Source organism: Setaria italica, chromosome IV (genome assembly GCF_000263155.2).
Source record: "Setaria italica strain Yugu1 chromosome IV, Setaria_italica_v2.0, whole genome shotgun sequence".
Lineage (NCBI taxonomy): Eukaryota > Viridiplantae > Streptophyta > Magnoliopsida > Poales > Poaceae > Setaria > Setaria italica.
In genome coordinates, this window is record NC_028453.1 from 35,643,107 (window position 1) to 35,663,032 (window position 19,926).

The 19,926-nt window shown below is 44.2% G+C and overlaps 1 protein-coding gene and 1 long non-coding RNA gene across 2 annotated transcripts; both read right to left on the reverse strand.

The window, feature by feature from the left end:
- Window positions 1–1,627: 1,627 nt before the first annotated feature.
- Window positions 1,628–6,747, reverse strand: LOC111256941. Its single transcript, XR_002677204.1, has 2 exons — window positions 6,495–6,747; window positions 1,628–2,399 (listed from the first exon to the last, which is right to left on the reverse strand). It is a non-coding gene; the product is annotated as an uncharacterized LOC111256941 (long non-coding RNA).
- Window positions 6,748–7,921: 1,174 nt separating this feature from the next.
- Window positions 7,922–9,966, reverse strand: LOC101767991 (putative GATA transcription factor 22). The gene is made up of 3 exons (XM_004965986.4): window positions 9,482–9,966; window positions 9,003–9,356; window positions 7,922–8,873 (listed from the first exon to the last, which is right to left on the reverse strand). The coding sequence occupies exons 1-3, from the start codon at window positions 9,722–9,724 to the stop codon at window positions 8,382–8,384; spliced, it is 1,089 nt and encodes a 362-aa protein (XP_004966043.1). The 5' UTR covers window positions 9,725–9,966; the 3' UTR covers window positions 7,922–8,381.
- Between the last annotated feature and the right edge of the window lie 9,960 nt (window positions 9,967–19,926).

The following is a 19,926-nucleotide window of genomic DNA, read 5'->3' on the forward strand; positions in this document are numbered from 1 at the left end:
GCGAGATAGCCTCTGAAAATAGGAGGACGTTGAGGGGGAGATCATCTTCTTTTTAGTGAGGTGCTAAGCTTCTACTCAAAGTAAGTAAAAAAAACTCTTTGTTCCCTCCTTTCTAGATAAGTCATCCATCATGCAAAAAAAATAGTTGCACATATCATCTACTTTGCTTCAAATCGAGCAAGGTTGGGTACATGTGTGTTAGTGTGAATGTTCAAATTCATGGACGCACGACGAGCTCCTTCGAGTTTGGGGAACGAATTGTGTTAGGATATGGTTTTGTTTGTAGGCTTAGAATTGGGGCTTTTGGAGATGACCGGCGCCGCTAGTAGTGGAGGATATATAGGTGATGAACAGTGATAGTAGTGGAAGAGCAAGCAAGCGTCTAGATCGTGCGGCTATGGGTGGCACGGCGGCAGTGAGATAGCCACCAAAGATGGGTGGATGCTCATGGGTTAAGGGTGAATATATATAGCTTCTTTTTACTAGAGTGATAGCTGTTGTGCGAGTAAGATGGAATGAAAGAATGAACAGTGTCGTATAGGATTTGGATGGTTGGATGGACACTGAATTGATACAACTCATCGACTGAAATAAAACTCAGGCACCTGCATAATAGCACCTCCCAAAAATTTATCATTGTGTGAAATTTTAGGGGTCTTTATTGGGCTGTTCGTTAGTGGATCAAGAGACTGACTTTGTATTCCCTTAGAATACTATCTCGTTTTCCACCAAGGACTCCATATGGATGTGGCAAAGCTATTGTAGGGGTGATGCTGATTCGAGCATCGATGCAGCCATTGTAGGGATGATGCTGAAAATCAAAAGTAAAGGCCACGGCCCACGGGGCATGTACATGCTTCGGCACTCACCAAATAAAATAACATTTCAGAGGTGCGAATGGAGTAGACGTGGAAGGCGTCGTTCTGATGGTTCAGTCTGACGAGGCGGTCCCACATAGACTCGGCATCGATAGCGACGCTCCGTGCATTTTGAGGTGTCGGAATAATTTTTGCCTCAGCACCGCCAACGCTGTGGGTAGTCTTATATTCCTTTACAACAGTACCTGTCCATGTGCATAACAAGAATTGTATTCTTTTTGGATGGAGTATCTTGTTTTCCACACCTATGACTCCATGGATGTGGCAAAGCTGTATATGCGGCATAAAAAATTGACAAGACCCTAAAGTTAAGGGGATGTTCAGATTCTTGAGCTAAAGTTTAGTCCATATCACATCGAATTTTCGAAGGCTAATTAGAAGGACTAAACATGTGTTAATTATAAACTAATTACATAGATGGAGGCTAATTCGCGAGACGAATCTATTAAGCCTAATTAATTCATGATTAGCACATGTTTACTGTAGCATTACATTGTCAAATTATGGACTAATTACTCGTCTCACGAATTAGCCTCCATCTGTGCAATTGATTTTTATAATTAGTCTATTTTTAATATTCCTAATTAATATCTAAACATTCGATATGACAGTGACTAAACTTTAGTCCCGTGAACCAAACGGCCTTAGTGACTCTTGAGTGATCCATGACAGGATGCAAGTCAGACAAGAACTCGCAGACAATAATCCTGCGCAGCGGATAAGGCAGCATGGAGCACCGCTAACCGATGGAGAATTGAAGAAGACGATAAGCTCGCTGCTCACCGGTCGCCACACTCCATTGGCAGCCGAAACCTTGGATCGCCATCGGTCGGTACACGACTCGATCGAGCCATCCAATCAATCAACGATGCCATCACAGATTCACATTTTACAGTAGAGTACATAATCTCAGATGGAACAAACCAACCAGCGTTCTGCCGCCACGACGGCGACTCGCGGAGGAGACGACGGCGCACGTCCACCTCCGTCTGCCCGCAAGAACCCGAACGTGCGGCGCCGCGGCCTCCAGATCGCCGGAAGCCGCGGAGAAAACGCGGCGAGATGATCCACATAAAAAGGAAAAGGAGCCGGCGAAATAAACTGGGCGATCGGCCAATCCCACGGGACACCAGGCACTCCCGGCCACAGAACGCGTGGCCAACCATGGCGCCAGTCCATGGGCTCGACGCGACGGGCATCGATCGCGGTATGAGCTAGCTCAGGAGGCATCGGGATGATCCGCGACTGAGCGACCGCCGGCGGCCACGACCACAAGCCGGCCGTCAGGTGGAAGACGACATCGCCCACCTTTTTGGGATCACCAGAAAATCTTCAGCTGGTGGAGATCCCCTGGCTGTTGAGAGGCTTCTAGGTTTCAGGGGATGTGCGTCCTGTCCTGTCAGGCGATCGTGTTCAGACGCTCCTCCATCAGATATTTCTCTCCAGATTCGTGTGCTCTCGCGCGCTTGTTCACCCGATTGGCTGGTCTGTTTTGTGTTTTATCGTCTCGTTCTCGTCCACCTGCAAATGGATCGAGCAAATTAAGTAGAAGACAGGGTGCGTGCCCGTAGTTCGCACGTACTCTCTTCATTCCGCAAAGAGTGTCCCTTTAAATTTGTCCTAAGTTAAACTATTTTAAGTTTGACCAAATTTACAATGAAAAGTATCCATATTTGTAACATTAAATAGATAAAAATATATTTCATAATAAATCTAATGAAACTTGCTAGACATCAAAAACATTAATATATTTTTATATAAATTTGATCAAACATAAAATAGGCGTCAATCGTATAGATTCTAATTATCATATCTATTGGTTTTTTAAAAATTACCATCCACAAATCATTATGAAAATATTCTAAAATAAACTCCTAAAGCCTATATCTAAATTATCCACCACTATCATTAAAAAAATCTAAAATAACCACATTATCTTCATCTAATTCACCCATAAAAAATAACTTTAAATACACTCATAAATTTGTATCTGAAGTACACACTTAAGATCTTCATCTAAAGTAAACATCTAAATCTTAATAATGTCCAAAAGAAAATTAGTATATGATTCTAAATTACATATTTTTGTCATTGTTAACAAAGAAAATGCTAAGTTGAGGTATATATGTATGATGGGAGGAAGCAATGAGAAATATTGATTTTCATGTGAAACACAATGTGTGTAGGTGCGATGTGAAGTGAAAAAAGTATGAATGTGTATGAAAAACTGTATAGAGTAATTACTATAAAAAGTCCATCACAATCGGATAAAGATAAGTACACATCTATGTGGGTATTGTGTTAGAATATTAAATAAATGAGAGAGTAGTAGGTAAACAATTTTGATTATTAGCTAGAGATCTAATTTTTTAGTAACTTTGTAATATAATGTCTCTTAAAATTCTTAGCCCATGCTAGAGCATAGGCTGATGCACTGGTTTTAAGTAATTCGCTCTAATCTCCTTTGCTTCGGTAGTTTAATAACTCTCTAATTTACTACTCCCTCCGTCTCAAATTACTATTCGTTTTGACTTTTATAAATTCATAGCTTTTACTATGTACCTAGATATATGGTATGTCTAGATATATAGCAAAAATCATGTATCTATAAAAACTAAAACGAATAGTAATTTAGGATGCAGGGATTAGCATTCACTCCGAGCGTTCTTCTGATCTCCTTCTCTTCAGTAGTTTGTCATTCACAGCTGAGGATAGATAAATAGCACCTAGGAGAACACGCAGCAGCGTGCTATTGTTAGCAATGAGATCATTTTCAAAAGCTGACGAAGCTGCAGAATGGTTGATGACCTCTCTTTTTGCAACCTTTGAGCGCTGGACGGTGGTGAGATTCAGCAGAAAAAAAGAAACAGGAAAAAAGTCTGATAGGCTTGAACGCGATCAGAATTGCAAGGTCGATCCCCTTTTGTCGTTAAGCCATTGGAAGCACCACACATCGGAGAGATCTCCGATTAGCAGCAGTGGATGAGCAGTAGCCAGTAGGACCACGGGATTTGACGTGGGGCCGCGGGATTCGTCGATTCGCTCGTGCCCGCCGCTCCCGCTAGCCGTACGTCGCCACATTCCACCTGCACGCGCTTGCTCCGACCTTGTCGCGCGCGGCGCGCTTGCCCCTGGGCCTGCCGTTCCCCTCGCCTGCGCATGCCGCTGCACCCGCGCGCTCGGCGGGCTCTGCGCCGTCACACCTCGCGCCCGCCGCTCGCCGTGCTACGCGCATCTCGCGCTCGCGAGATTGGACGGGGAGCGGAGGCCGGGACGGACCGGCGAGTCCAGCACACGGCCACGACCGCCGCTGCCACCTCCGCCTCCGGGAGGATTCATCGCTGGATCTTCGCTTCCTCTCCCCTGCTCGCCCCCCGCACTGTCCTCCAACACCGTCTCCGGCGGCTTCCATCACCGGATTCGGGAGCCACTCCCTCACGCGTCCGGCGGCCACTCACCGGAGAGAGCTCACACCCCGGCCTGCCCAGTCCCTACCCACTGCCTGTCAAGCCGCCGTCCTCAGCCGGTGGTATCGCCACCACCACGCCACACTGCCCCACAAGTGACCTCCGTCGCAGGGCTTCCCTGCGCCCTCTACAACCCTGTTCTAAGGTCGGAAGCCATTGGAGCTCGCCGACAACCCCTCGCTCGAAGACCCTAACCTAGCGTCGCCAGCGACGAGCGGTGGTAGAGGAAGAAGGGAAAGGAGAAAGAAGCGGAGAAAGAGGAAGGCAACGTTGACAGGTGGGACCCATGCATAGGCATCAGATTGTTATCCGTCGCATATGTGATATATAGTCGTCCATGGGAGGGACAGGGGTAGGATACGGTCGAGCCAGGTAGCTGAGCTGCAAGAAGGGTGTTAGGTTGGCTGGGTGTAAATTATTAATCCGCTGCCGCGTGTGTATATATATTATCTTCATTCAATTGTGAATTTGCGATAGACTTTAGTTAGAATTTATCTATAATATTTTTATCCACATTCGCAATCTTTTTTCCACTTTGCATTGCTGATATGCCTTTGAATTTGTTTAATTGACCATAAATTTGAGCTATATTTTTAACATAAAAATCTATATATTCTCATCACTTTCTCTATATATCTTAATTATTATTTTCTATACCAATAGTATAAGAAATAAATACTTAGAATCATATATTGGTTTACCTTGGGTATATATATTAGTAATAGTAAGAAGATTTCTTGTGTCAAATATTGCATAATACAAGGATGAACTTGAGGCACCGGCTCATGGTCAGTTGGTCACGATGCACACATGTGCAGATCTAGTGGTTGCTCATGGACAAAGATGTTATGCACTGACGACTCATGTGTCCTGACATATGGATCTAATTAGTGGAGGCATATTATTCGGCGATGAGCCTACGGCGTCTCAAAATATTACAGCTAATGTCATGTTCCATAAGGGGAAGGACTCAATTATTTGGGACAGGAATAATCAGCAAAATCCTTTGGCAATTAAGCTTGGTGAATTTTGTATTGAGGTGAAGCATGGCAAGAAAGTCGAGGAGATCAGTCAACTTGCTTCTACTGATGTGCTGCCACGTAAGTTGATATTCAAAGGAATTAATCCGTTGAAGGAGGAAGAGAAGAAGGTAAATAAATATATAAATATATATTGACATGCACCATGCATTTGGACATAGAGTACAGTCCGGCTTGGATTTATTTGATTAGCATCCTAGCCTGTTTATTTTATGATATATGCAAGCACAATGAGGAGATCTATAGTAATAAAAGGTAGCTAAGTAGAGTCATTAAGCAAGGTGCCGCATTATTTTAATATTTCCAACTTGTATCAAGTCTGGTTTGCTATGTGTGCAGTTCGTCAAGTTTATTTTGTTGGGCTAGCTGAGTCAGAGTTATAATTTGTTTGGTGCCTGCGTGCACATGTTTGAGTCCAGGTTGATTGGTGTTAGCCCGGTCATGTGTTCACGTTGGAGTCGGACTTGAGTCCAGGTGCTTGCATGTGCTTAACTTGGGCAGCAGCCCTATAAACAGGCAGACTTGATTTTAAGCGCCCGACGTCCGAGCGTAGCATCAGACGGTCGCCTCATCAAAAAAACTCCCACTACTATACAATATGTATACGATGTTGCGCGTAACATTCAACCTCTTTTCAATTGAACACGAAGTCTGTTGCAACATTCCAAAATACCGAATGCAACATCAGAAATTTCCTTCAATAACATGTTAAAATGTAGCTAGCAACATCAAGAAAATGTCGAAAAAATTAGCTCATTACCATCTAAAATCAAATGTTTCCTACGTCATTTTTCATGCAACATAAGTATACCATGTCCTGCAACATCACAGAAATGCCTAGTGCAACATCACGAAAAACAACCATGGAACATCAAATGCTAGCGGATGAAACATCTCAAATGACTTCATGCAACATCACAAATTACACACCGCGACATGGCAAACTACCCACCGCAACATGCATCCAGCAAGTTAGAACTGGAGCAGTATAGAAATAGACTCCAAGCAGCTGCGAATGAGCACAACAGCGAGATGGGGATAAATGCAAGGTTCCAGAGGAGGCCGAGCACCACCACGGGAAGGTAGTAGGCCCAATCGGCGTGCCGTACCTTCAGCCCCGCCTGAGGACCTCCTGTACCAGCAACAACGGTGGCTCCTGCATTGAGCTCGCCAGCCCCGTGCCCTCCCTGCTGCAGCAGCCGCGCTGCGCCTTAGAGCAAGCGGTTCCCCGCAATGTCCGTCGCTGAGTTCAGGAGCATGTTGCTTGATGGAGCTCTATGGAGACGAAGAAGATGAACACTGTAGAAAGCTCAGGGTGAGAACTGGGGAACGGGAAGCAGGGGAGGGAATGAGTGGTGGAGAGCGCACGTCGTTTCTGTTGTATCGGCGGAAATAAGTAGTGGAGAGCTGAGCGTCCGTTTTTTTTTTTTCTAAATCCTTCGGACGCCTGATTCATAGCATTAACGTTGTTTTTATCGTGTGTTATCATCTAGGGTTTCATCCCGAAAGAAGCAGAGGGTGGTTCCTCCCTCATCTATATATATCTTGTTGATTCTCCTCGGATTGTGTGGATTGCGCCATCGAGCTACTACAGCCTGGCCGCATCTCGAATTCCTCCGACATTACCCTCGCTCTCTTCTAATCGTGGTTCATCGAGACCATGGGTGGAAGAATTTTTCTTGGTGGATATATTGCATCTACTAATCAACATCTACTTGTTACTGTTGGTTTTTTACATGTTGGCCAATCAAGATCCACTTGAATTATCCTGTCGTGACACACTGGTATTGGAGTTTCTGTTCCGTGGCTTGTTTATTTGCTGGACAGATTGTTAGCTGCTCGTACACATACACATTATTTAGTTACAGATTAAAGAGACATTAAGTTTGGGATGTTTTAAATTGTGAATTCAGAAAAGATTATTCTAATCATTGTTGGTACCGTGAAAGATTGGGCATATCTTGGGCATCGTAAGCGTGCCTCTATCATTTGGTCCATATTCTTGATTACCCTGTGTCAAATTATATGCTTTAGTATGGGTAATTTAGTTTAGCAAAGCATTGCTGAAACAATGTACTGTCAATCCGTTTGCATACGTTCAGACTTCTTACCTGTCAAAAGTAAAGTCCTATGGTGCAAATAATGAACAATTTGAATGTGAAATTACTCATCCATGTTGAGCTTTAAACTACAATTCTATTTTGGAAGGCCTGGGGACATCCCAGAGATCTAATAGTTAGAGAGATTAGGTTTAATTGGACCTCCCAGTACAAAAGCCACTTTATCTTATCCCCTCAGACATGAAGTACACCCTATTAGTGGTAGGGACTAATTAAACCAGTTTATAGCACACCTACAAGATACTACTAACACAAAGGTAAACATGGCAATAGAAAGTATCAAGGCTCCTCAGGTGCTACATGATAAAGGAGAATATGGCATGAAAACCAGTGATAAAGCGACCAAGCTAGCTGACACAACTTACAGCAGATCATACTGACATAACCATCAGAAACAAGTGATGAACGAGTCCCGATGAACAGCAAAACACACCTCAGGTCTCTCTCCATATATATTGCTATTATTTTTAGCTCCAATACAAGAAACTCAACCAAAACGAAGAACAAAAATACAGCCAGCGACCATGTTATAGCCACAGCATATATGCTAAAAACTGAAACTCACACTACATGCAATTATATCGTCCTAGCTATACTTCCAGCTAGATGCTAATCTCACGATTTCACTTTTATTACTTCCCTCGTGATCTTCTCGCTCCTATCTTCTCCACTCTTCTCTCTCTCATACGCGAACGAATCACATGACTCGAACAGTGACACGGGTTACACTGGGAACAAGGACAAGAATCCAAAAAAACACTACATCTCGGAAGGTAGACGACGGTAACACGCACTAACAGTCAAAGGCACTAGCTAAGCTCTGCAAAAGGCCCACGGTGCTGGTTAATCGTGCCTTGTAGACAGATCGGTAGATCATCAGCTCCGGACAAGCCCGCAGGACAGCGTCATGAGCAACATGGCGGCGTCCGTGACCTCGTCCTGCTGCACCGGCAAGCCCGGCGATGACCGGAAGCTGCAGGAGGCAGCGGAAGATGGGGGAGCGGGACTCCTGCTCCAGCTGATGAGACCAATGTCGTCGACAAGGTCCCTGCTGCTCAGACCGCTGGCGTCGACAACCTCGCCGGTGGGCGGGACGGCGGCGGCCTTGTGAGCGGCGGCAGGAGGAGCGGCGACGGGGGCGTGATCCTGGACCACCTTGCACCGTTTCTTGAACGGCAGCGACCGGTCCACGTCTATTCTCTTCTCCTTCTTCACCTTCGGGTGATGTACTGATGCGGCCATGGCGTCCCTGGGCGTGGCCGTGGCTGCCTTGGCGCCGTCGGCGGGCGCTGGCCCGGAGCCGCCGGCGGAGGCCATCATCGCCCGCCGCGCCTTCCGCTGCCTGATACCACATGCGTTGCAGAGCGACTGCACCATGCAAAACAAGATATACAGTCATGGGCTTGCAAATTATGGCTCTCTAACAATCGTACAAAGTGCAAGGACCACGACTCCACGAGTTCGAGGAGGCAACAAGAAACCAACGGCTGTTCCTACCTTGGGACCGCAAGGACCACTCCTCCATAAGGGCGTCTTGGTGGTGTTGCAGTCGGAGCACACCCTATTAACACCCAAATTAGGCTGGCCGCTGGTGCCCATCATGTCTTCGTACCCTTGTACCTTCCTCCTGGGCTTCTTCGCCGCACCGGGATCGGTCGACGCCTTCCTCGTGATCCTCATCTTGGCCGGTGGCGTCGTCCAGCTCCCCGCAGTCTCCAGTGATCCGCCGACCTGGAGCCTCCCCATATCGTATGGATCGTATGAGGACGGCTCGATCATGTCGTCCCGGATGCTCTCCACAGTCGGGAACGGTGTCGCGAAGACACTCGCTGCTGATGATACCCCAATCATCTGATGAAGGAAAAGGGCATGTTAATTAAGTGGCCAAACAAGCAGAACAAAAATTAATTTACGTACACATAGAATTGGGAAATTGAGCACATATATATGTTTAGCTAGTACTACTGAGTACTTACATGTTGGGGCTCTAGCATAGCTTGATTCTGCTGCCTGAACAAGTGATGATGGTCTCCGGATCCGTAGCTCAGACTGCTGTCGCTGGCGCTGCTGTTGCTGATCACAAAGGGGAACAGGATTGGGGGATCCTTGGGCAGGTTGAATGCCTGGAAATGACCTTGGTGGTGGTGGTGATCCTGGTGGTGATCTCCCTCCATGAGAGGGAGGGCAGTGGAGAGCTGGCTCATGTAGATGGCAGACATGGGACCGAGAGGAGCTTGTGCTCGAGATCCGGATGGAGGTATATATGGCTTGCTAGGTTGCAGGTAGAAGCTAGGCAGTGACGAGTGAACGAGATCAGGATGGGATGTAGAGAGGGAGAACGGCGGCAGTGTGATGGGCAGGTCGGAAGAAAGGCAATTTGATGGGATCAAGAGGAGGCAAAACGATCATGGACGACAGGAGGAGGCATGTCCCTTTTATAAAGGGACAAGGAAAGAGGTCTGCCTTTGCTTGGCCGTGTAGATCATTCGTGTGTGATCCCTTTCAGACACACACGCATGAGAGAGAGAGAGAGAGAGAGAGAGAGAGAGAGAGAGATCAGAGAGAGAATAAGGGATGAGCATGACCTTTAGATCGGAGGGGAACAGTAAAACACGTCGGCTGCTGTGCAAACACATGTTATTCCTAGTCGGCCCGATCGGCCACGGGATATGTGATGGAGGAGGGGGTCTCGCCGTCTCTCGCTCCAGGGTGGGGACGTCGCTTGCATCACCCGCACGTTTGTTAGCGGCGATGGCAGTGAGAATCATCGCCACGAACTGTGCCGTGCCCTCGGATTAGGGCAAAATAATTCTGTAGCACTGATGCTTAGCTTTTGTTCGGCAGCGCTTGTCTGTTTGTAGGGAGCATTTGGTGCGTCCTTACCCTAGCTGTAATTGGTGTCTTTGTGTTGGATAGTCATGTCATGACCACCAATCCCATCGTATTGGTCGGGAAAATTTCCCATATGTGGTTGTAATCCCAAGGAACGTTGGTTTGGATGCTTCCTAATCCTCTCCAATCTTATATGTATCGGAGGGATTGAGGAAGAAATTAGTTCATTTTCTACCTCCAATCCATATGAATTTTAAGGGATTCGAATGGGTTTATCCAAACAAGACCGGAATTTGATACAATCCCCTCCCACCCATTTTACTTACTATTTAGAAGGATGAAACAGACCAAAACTATTTAGATCATCCATAAACAATAAGGTGAAATGATATGATGGAAATTTTTAAGCGGAAGGTCTAGTTTACCCCTTTATATGTTTTGATGCAGTACAAGGTTTTCATGATTTCCTACATCATTTTTTATGCGAATGCCAACGGTTATTGGTTTTCTTATATTTTCTTCTTAAGTAACCAAGGCTTTTTTTAGCCGAATTGGGGTAAGCATCAAGAATTTACCAAGTGGTCGATGGTTTATTTTTTTTAGAAAGTTAGAAAATATTGGTGGGGAATTGTTGGTTCCTAATTTAGTTTTGGAAAAAAATCCAAACTACTCCCTATAGGCAAACTCCAGATAACTCCATAAACTATTTGTTGGTTCAATTTATCTTCTAAACTATATTGTGATATGATAGCAAACATCATAACACATGTTAGAAAAATACATCATTATTTTTAACCATTATTTTGATAGGGTATGATATTTAATAATAAATTAATTCGTGGGATACAAAATTATATGAAAATTAATGATGAATAATTCATAATATGTTTTTCTTCATACATGGTGGTGTTCACTACGAATCTACAAAAATTTAAATTGCAATCCAACTTTTGTATGGAGAACAAAAAAAGAATAAATCATGTTAGGGGTAAATTGAACTAAATGGCATAGTTTAGGGGGTAAATTGAAAAAATAGTTTACAGGGTTATCCAAACTTTAGATACACTTAAGGGTGCTAATTTGACATTTTCCTTTATTTTTCCTCTCAGAAAATGTCCAGATTAGATTTGAAAACCCCACAGCAACTTATAAGGAATTGTGAAGAATGACCATAACGGCCATCTATTTGAAAAGAACACTCGGAGCATCCATGACATCATGTAGTGACTTGTCTAATTTACATCATCAATTTCAACACTGCTGTTAGCCTAAAAGGTTGTTTAGCCCATTTAAACTCTATACATGGTCAGCCATTTCTATTTAATTGGCTGTTTAGCATGTTTAATTAGCCATTTTGTCCAATTATTGGCAGAACGATAGGTCCGACTAGGACGCTTATTACATCATTAACAAAACCAAACCGGTTCAAATATTCTATGGATCACTACTGCATATCACCTCGTTCGTGCCGGCTCGAAAATCTCATTCGTGCCGGTGAACAAGCTGGTTCCACGAGTGTGGACGGCTATTCATGCTGGCGTCCAAGCTAGCACAACTAGCAGATTATACCTACCAATGTAAAATTGCACCGGCATGAATAACAGATTATACGTACCGGTGCAACCTTGCATCGGCACATATATTAAAAATAGGAATTTATAAATGAAACACGCAAAAGTTCAAGTCACAAGTCACGCGCATCTCACACAAAATACGCACGCATGTGGTGTCCAGCCTTTAAACTCATGACCTTACCATCACACCTACACCATATATCTGCACGCAAAGGGAAGTTCTATTCCTTTTAACACTTATTGTCTAACATTTTGATCCATTATTTGGGCATGTAAATGACTTCAAATCAAAAAAAATATTCAACTACAAAGTTATAGATCTCGTCAAGCCGTACAATTTTCATATAAAGCTTATCTCCAGGCAAGTCCGTATGCAAAAATTATGAATTTCCAAATACAAGGTAAAATTTGAATTGCATAGGTGGGAATCTTATCGGCACAATTTTGAGCCGGTGCGAATAATGGATTACCCTTGCCAGCTCAATTTCAAGCCGATGCGAATAATAGATTATCCTTGCCAGCTCATTTTTGATCCGGCATGAATAATCCTGAGAGTATTCATGACGACTCTATTTTAAGCCAACATGAATAATGAATAATGGAGTATTCATGCTGATGCAATTTCCAGCAGGCAAGGATAATCATTATTCATACTGGCTCAAAATTGCACCGGCATGAATAAGAGAGATGACACGGATAGTTCATTATTTGTGCCGGCTCGTTTCTGACCCAGCATGAATGACTTAGTGTGCCGGCTCATTTATACCCGGAACAGATGAGTAGTGCATGATTTTGATACGATTAACTTTATCACATTAGCCGCCATCTTAGAAAAAAAATACGGCAAAGTTCAGGTACTTCTCTCCTCAACGGCTCCACGCCAGACTTTTTCTCTTCCTCGCTCTTCTCCAAGTTTGACTGTTTATGGGCTATTCTCTAGCAATGGCTTTCTTCGACGAGGCATTTAGGTTAGGGTTTAGGAGTTCGAGCATTAGCAAAGGCTTGCTCCAATCCCCAGTAGCAAGAGGGTGGAGCACAGATAGATGTCATACAAAGGAGCGTAGCAGATCGGGACAACAAAGAGGGTGATCTTGTGACCACTGAATCAAGATTTGAGGGTGAAAAAAAGGTGCGAGGAGGGAAAACAAGTGCCGGGCGTGATGTAGATAGCACTGATAAATATTCATTCAAAACCAGTGCTACCCAAAGAAAATAAAAGCGAAAGGCGAAATGGTAAAAAATTATACATGTCAACATTTACGATATGCTAATATCATCTTCAGAGCGGGTTATTTGCGCCAACTTTGACGATATTATTTGCACTAGCTTTTGTATTCTAGAACTTAAAGTTAACGGCATTGATCCATGCAAAAAAAAAGTACTCCCTCGTCTAAAAAAGTGTAATCTTAGTATTTTTTTCCAAATATATTAGTGATGGCGTGAAAAAACTCTCGTGCTCTAATTTGTTGGCCACATACAATTAGTTTTGGAATGCAATAAAATCTGACCATCTAATTACGAAAGTATTTGCAATCCAATTTTAGGATTATATTATTTTTTCAAATGTTAGGATTGCAATTTTGTATGGGATGATGCGAATGCTGCAAAGGATTTTTTTTTTACATCCTCGAGAGCTTTGCCGAGGCAAGCTGTCCACTGCGACTTGCGAGCATGCGACCTGCATGCCAAACTCCATGGGCAGCATGGGCACACAAGTACCTAGTGACGTTCAGGACCCACACGCTAGCCTCGCCAGAGGCCACTACTCTTCTTGAAAACCATGCTATTTGCAGTGGAAAATGACGTGACGACTGACGACACTAGGGCAGATGAGTAGCCGCCCGGTCCAATGAAAAAACCTAGAGCTCTTTCAGACAGGAGCTGACGTGCACATTGACAGATTTGGATGAAGGCAGTATGTGTGCCTCTTCCAGTCGTCCTCTAGCTTCACTCTGCCGTTTCTATTTGGGTGTACAGCTGATAGTTTAAATGGCTTGGGGAGGCAAAGAGACACTTGTTGCCTCCGTTGCCCAACGCGAGCACAGCTGATACTTTACATAGATTCGTGTGACATCCCAAATTTGTTCCTCTTCTACTGTTCACAGATAGATCCAAAACACTGTGTAATCATGAACTTCAACAGGTCGGTACTAGATACCAAAACCACGAGTACAAAGAAAAGAGAAAACACCATCACTCAAAATAACGACAAGGAATCGTCCGTTATAAGAAAGAATTTCTCTTTAATTGATATAGTTATTTTTTGAATACTTAGAAAGCATTTATTTACAATTCAAAGTGGGCAACGTCCTTGATAATTCTCCCCTTCAATGTTTATCTCATTTTTTATTGTGCAGTAGTTTCTTAAGGTATACTGTATACCGGGCAATACCTAGCACCGAATTTTCTTTTTTTAGCCTACACTTCAACCCTCTCCTCCCTCACCCCCTTGCACAACATCAATGATTTAGCGAGTTGCCACAGTAAGCCGACTTCATGTCCACAACCCCACTGCCTCCTTTCTTAACTACGACAACTTTCTCCTCTACGTCCTCATGCTTGTCGGCACCACCACCTAATGTATGTTATTGTGCTAGCCCATCAACTCATAGCATCTCCACCTCTTGCGGTCGGCAATATCATGCCACCTCACATCTCCACTCTACACTTTTGCCATCACTAGCGACCTATCCACCAATCCAGGGATTTGGGGAGTAAATTCCTTGATCGGTCCTAAATCCTAATTCATTATCAAAGAATCTCATGAGAGTTACAGAACATGAGAGTGCCAACATTACAAGAATTTTCATTCCTGTTAGTTTTTTCACAAGTGGCCAACAATATTAGTTATTCCTTTTTCAGGCTAACCCCCTCCATGAGGAGGGATAACTTTTTCTGTTTTATTTATGTATTTGAGGCCTCATGTAAACTATTTTCCATTTAACGTGTAATTCTCATTGCAAAAAAGAAATACATGTGTCTCCACCTTTGGGAACCATATCACAAGCCGACCCTAATACATCATCCAATTTACGGACACAATAGAAGAAGTTAGGGACCTAACCCTAGAAGAATGGAACTTCAGAAGCATAATCTCAAATCACTTACAAACCCTTCTTAATCAGCAGAGAACTTACGGGAGACAAAGAGGGAAAATCAACTAGGTGAGATTCGGAGATGAATGCACAAAATTCTTCCATGCAAATGCCACAATAAGGCATAGAAGAAATACTATCTCATACCTTATAGATAGTAATGGCCAAGATATATATGACCACGAGGCTAAAGCCACACTGTTATGGAACTCCTACAGGGAAAGGATGGGCACATCTGAATATGCACACATGTACTTTGACTTGAGTACCCTCTTACAGCGGGATGGTAATCTAGAATGGTTGGAAGATCCATTTGCAAAGGAAGAAATTGACAAAGTAGTGGCTGACCTCCCAAATGACAAATCTTCTAGACTAGATGGTTTCAACGGTGAATTCCTAAAGAAAACTTGGCATCTCATAGCAAGGACTTCTACAAACTTTGCAAGGGATTTTTTGAAGGAAATTTATGCCTGCAAAGTATCAACTCTTCCTACATCACACTGGTGCACAAAAAGGATTGCCCTACTCTAGTAGGAGACTTCAGACCAATCTCACTTCTTAACTCCACCATCAAGCTGCTCACCAAACTGCTAGCACAGAGGCTACAACAAGTCATCATGAGACTAATTCACAAGAACCATTCATCAAAATAAGAACAATACATGACTGCTTAGCATGGACTTTTGAATATCTACATACCTACAAATCCTCCAAAAGAGAGCTAGTAATCCTAAAGTTGGATTTCGAAAAGGCCTTTGACAAAATAGAACATAATGCTATTTTGGAAATACTGAAGCATAAAGGATTTGGTTTGAGATGGATCAGCTGGATCAAAGCCATCCTACAAACAGGCACATCATTAGTTCTCCTTAATGGTATACCAGGAAAAATATTTCATTGCAGACGGGGAGTCAGGCAGGAGGACCCCTTATCCCCTCTCCTGTTTGTTTTGGCTGCAGACCTTCTGCAATTACATCTGAACAAAGAAAAGGATCAAGGGAACATTAACCTCCCTATTCCAGAATGAGCAGGAAAACAGACTTCCCAATAATACAATATGGAGATGATACCCTACTCATCATGGCAGCCTACCCCAGACAACTCCTGCACCTAAAAGAGCTCCTTCACAATTTTGCAACTTCAACAGGTCTCAAGGTAAACTATAGTAAGTCGGTAATGGTGCTGCTAAACATCTCTGATGTATCTGTACAAAACTTAGCTGCAACCTTTGGATGCCAAAAAGGGGCTCTACCTTTCACTTACTTGGGCTTACCCCTGGGAACTACCAAACACAAAATTGAGCACTTTCTCCCTCTTATCCAGAAAATTGAAAAAAGGCTAAGATGCACATCCACCTTCTTGAGTCAAGGAGGAAAGTTGGAAATGGTAAACTCTGTGTTCTCCTCATCTGCTGTCTTCTATACATCCACCCTGAAACTGCACAAAGGAATCATAAAGCAATTGAATAGATACAGAAAATATTGCTTATGGAGAGGAGACCTAACCTCCCAAAAGCCTTCCAAAGCAGCATGGCCAATGGTATGTCTACCGAAGAAACAAGGGGGCCTAGGGGTGGTCAACATTAATGCACATAATGAGGCACTATTACTCAAATTTCTGCACAAAATCTTCACGAGGTCAGATACACCATGGGTAAATCTTGTTTGGAAAAATTACTATAGCAATGGTAGGCTACCAGGTCAGCAAAACAAAGTGTCTTTCTGGTGGAGAGACATTGTCAAGCTACTAGATAAGTACAAAGGTATTGCATCAGTTACAGTAGCAGATGGAACAACCTCTGGAATGGACTGTACCATCCCAAGCATTCCTACAGTTATACTCATTTGCTAAGGATCAAAGCATATCCTATAAAGAAGCCATGGGTAAACCACAATTTATTGACAATTTCAACTTGCCTCTCACAATCCAAGCGCATACACAATTGACCAGCTTGCAACAACACATCAATACGGTACATGAGAGAGAAGTGGATAAATGGTCATACATATGGGGAAATGCACTATTCTCCACTGGAAAATCATATAAGGCCCTCATAGGACAAAGAGTTACACACCCAACTTATAGATAGATTTGGAAATCCAAATGCCAAATGAAGCATAAAGTATTCTGCTGGTTATTGTTTAAGGACAGAGTTAGCACAAGAGACCTCCTTAGAAGGAAACACATGAATTTGGACTCGTATGCTTGTGAATTATGCATCTTACAACGCAGAGAAACGGTGGGATACCTCTTCTTTCACTGCAACTTTGCAGAAGCGTGCTGGAATTCCATTGGGGTCACTTACATAACCACCAGACCAGTTTTGAGAATCATCAGGCAAATCAGGGATAGGCTGGTAGTACCATTCTTCATGGAAGTCATAATTTTAATGTTGTGGAGCATTTGGACAATAAGGAATGACTGGATGTTCAACTCAGTTGACCCTTCCATCCAGAAATGCAAAGATAATTTTTCTTCGGAATTTGCTCTAGTTCTTCATCGAGCTCGATCTAGTATGTTACAAGCAGTGGAAGATTGGCTGAATGCCTTGTAAAGCTCGCTTCTTTACTTTTTCTTCCGGGTTTTTTCCTTCTTCCATTCCCTGGTGCTAAAACTATCCTGCTTTCTCGTTTGTTTGTAACTATTTTGTTTCCTTTCAATATATAATTAGTAGGGGTTTCACAAACCCTTCCTGTACTTCAAAAAAATACAAACCATATCGGCCCTTGTGTTTGTGCAATATCGATGGAAATGATAGTTGTATAGTTGGTTCAACAAAAAACACGATGGCATTAACAGTTTAGTACCATCGGTTATGCAACTGACTAGAAAAAAATCTTTGTACTGTCATTTTTGTTTCATTAGTTGCTCTCCTGATGGTAAAAACCCTTGCGGATCATCGGTACAAACCCATTTTGCAGTAGTGCATTAGTATTTTTAGTTAAGTGACCAACACGTACATTTGTTAGTATAATTTTTGGTCCTAACAGTGTTGATGATTTGCTAATAATATAATCTCCTATAAACCCATTACCCAAGTTTTGTAGCTACTTAACAAAATGTACTATAAACTATTGGACAATTTGAAACAAAAAAACTATTGGGAAATGTAATCTCCTGTGTAGTGCATGTAGTGTTTCAGAAAAAGATGCCTCTCAGTAGAATTCTTGATGCAATTCCGCTTAAATTAAATCAGAGTGTCTCCCCGTCAGTCGATTCATACTCTGCTTTTTCGTAAGCCGATATTCCCAACCGTTAGATGAAGAACTAACATCCAGATCAACTCAACACCAAATAACGTTATCTCTTCCTCTTCTACCAACATTTCTTCTTCTTCCCGAGCCATGACGAAGGACATGCTGCTGCCGCCGCTCTGCCTCTCACGGTCTCGTCCTCCACCTCCCTCCCCCAACGTTGGATTGGCAACGATGATGGCGGCCTCCGGACACCGTCCTCCCCCTCGTGGTGCCTCCTATCTCCTGCGACCCGAACTTGCCCGATGCGGCCTCCTATCTCGAAAAAAAATCATCTTCTTCAAGTCCAGCGATCCTAGCTCCCCCGCCGCGGCCTCTTGCCCGCCCGGCTCCGGCGGTGCCACCGCCTCCACCGCCGCTCTACATCACCGCCCAACGCTAACCATTGGAGCCGACACCCCCCGCCGCCTCCACCGCCTACCGAGGATCTCCCACCGCCCGCTTCGACGGCATCCCCACTGCCTCCGCTCCGCCGTCATCTCTCCCGTCTCCACCGCCAGCCGGCGAGCCGCCCGGAAGCTCCCTCTACAGCCGGGCAGCAAGGTAAGCCCCCAATCCCCAAATCCAAACCCAAACTTTCTTCCCGATTCAAATTTTAGTACAAATTTGGATGATTGATGGATAAGCTAGATCTCAGTCGATGAAGAGGAGTAAAACTCATTAAATCATTCCATCCCCACAAATATCTAGCTACAAGCTCTCTCGAAATCTCTGCATTTAAAATCAGATCTCGCGTGCCTCCAAACGACCATCACGGCATGCATGCACCAGCACGAATGCAGGAAAAGTAGAAGCACTACTTCCCCACCCCATGCCGGATTACCAAAACGGGCAAGGCCCATCTGGCCACACCTCCGCACCAGCAGCGCTCGCTTTGCCCCTGGCACCCTGGTCCTGATCGATCTATCCTCTGGTACGAGCAGCGGCGGCACAGTGAAACGGAGCCCGACAGCGACGCCTCTTCCGGCACGGCCCATACGCCCCCAGCAGCGTGCGTCCAAAGAAAAGGTCTGGGCGACTTGTTCCTCGGCTGCCTCGCTCGTGATCTGGCCCTTAATGGGGACAGGATGCACGCCCAAACAAGCGACTCATTGGCCCGAACCTATGGACCAAGGGGCAGCGGCCGCGCCCACTGCCCAGCTCTGCAAACCATTCTCCGTCGTCCTTTACAGGGATGAGTCCTAATCGGGTCCATGGGCGACCGATCTCAGCTTTTATTTGCGCACAGTGAAAGTGCGATGGAGATCGGCAAGGAAAGCAATTGGGTAAGATCATGGGTTGATCTTCAAGAATGGATGTTTCTTGCACCTCTGGGCTTCGTGCAGGCAGGTCGAGACTCCGCGCCACAGAAATCTGCAGGTTTATCATCAGAGAGGGTCAGTACTGAGTAATGGGGTAGGTGCTCTAGTGGTTCGGAAGTCGGCACCAGTTCCAGATCAATGTGATCATATTCATCAGGGATTAGATAGCCCACTTAAAATGAGTTTGGTAGGGCAAAGGATAATACGATGAACAGATGCAGTTTTGTAAGGAAAAACAGAAAGGTTGTTTAAAGTTTCAATTCACTAAGAAAAGTCCTAATCCCTGACATTAAGCAGTTTTTGAACTGGGAGAAAAGGCTGAAGCTATGTATCAAACAGTGCAGGGTCCAAGTATTTCGGCACGG

Coding starts and splice junctions, on each gene's coding strand:
- LOC101767991 (XM_004965986.4), bottom strand. CDS start 9,724: ATGTCTGCCATCTACATGAGCCAGCTCTCCACTGCCCTCCCTCTCATG. Junction 9,357..9,481: donor CTATGCTAGAGCCCCAACAT/GTAAGTACTCAG, acceptor TTCCTTCATCAG/ATGATTGGGGTATCATCAGC. Junction 8,874..9,002: donor GTGGTCCTTGCGGTCCCAAG/GTAGGAACAGCC, acceptor TGCATGGTGCAG/TCGCTCTGCAACGCATGTGG.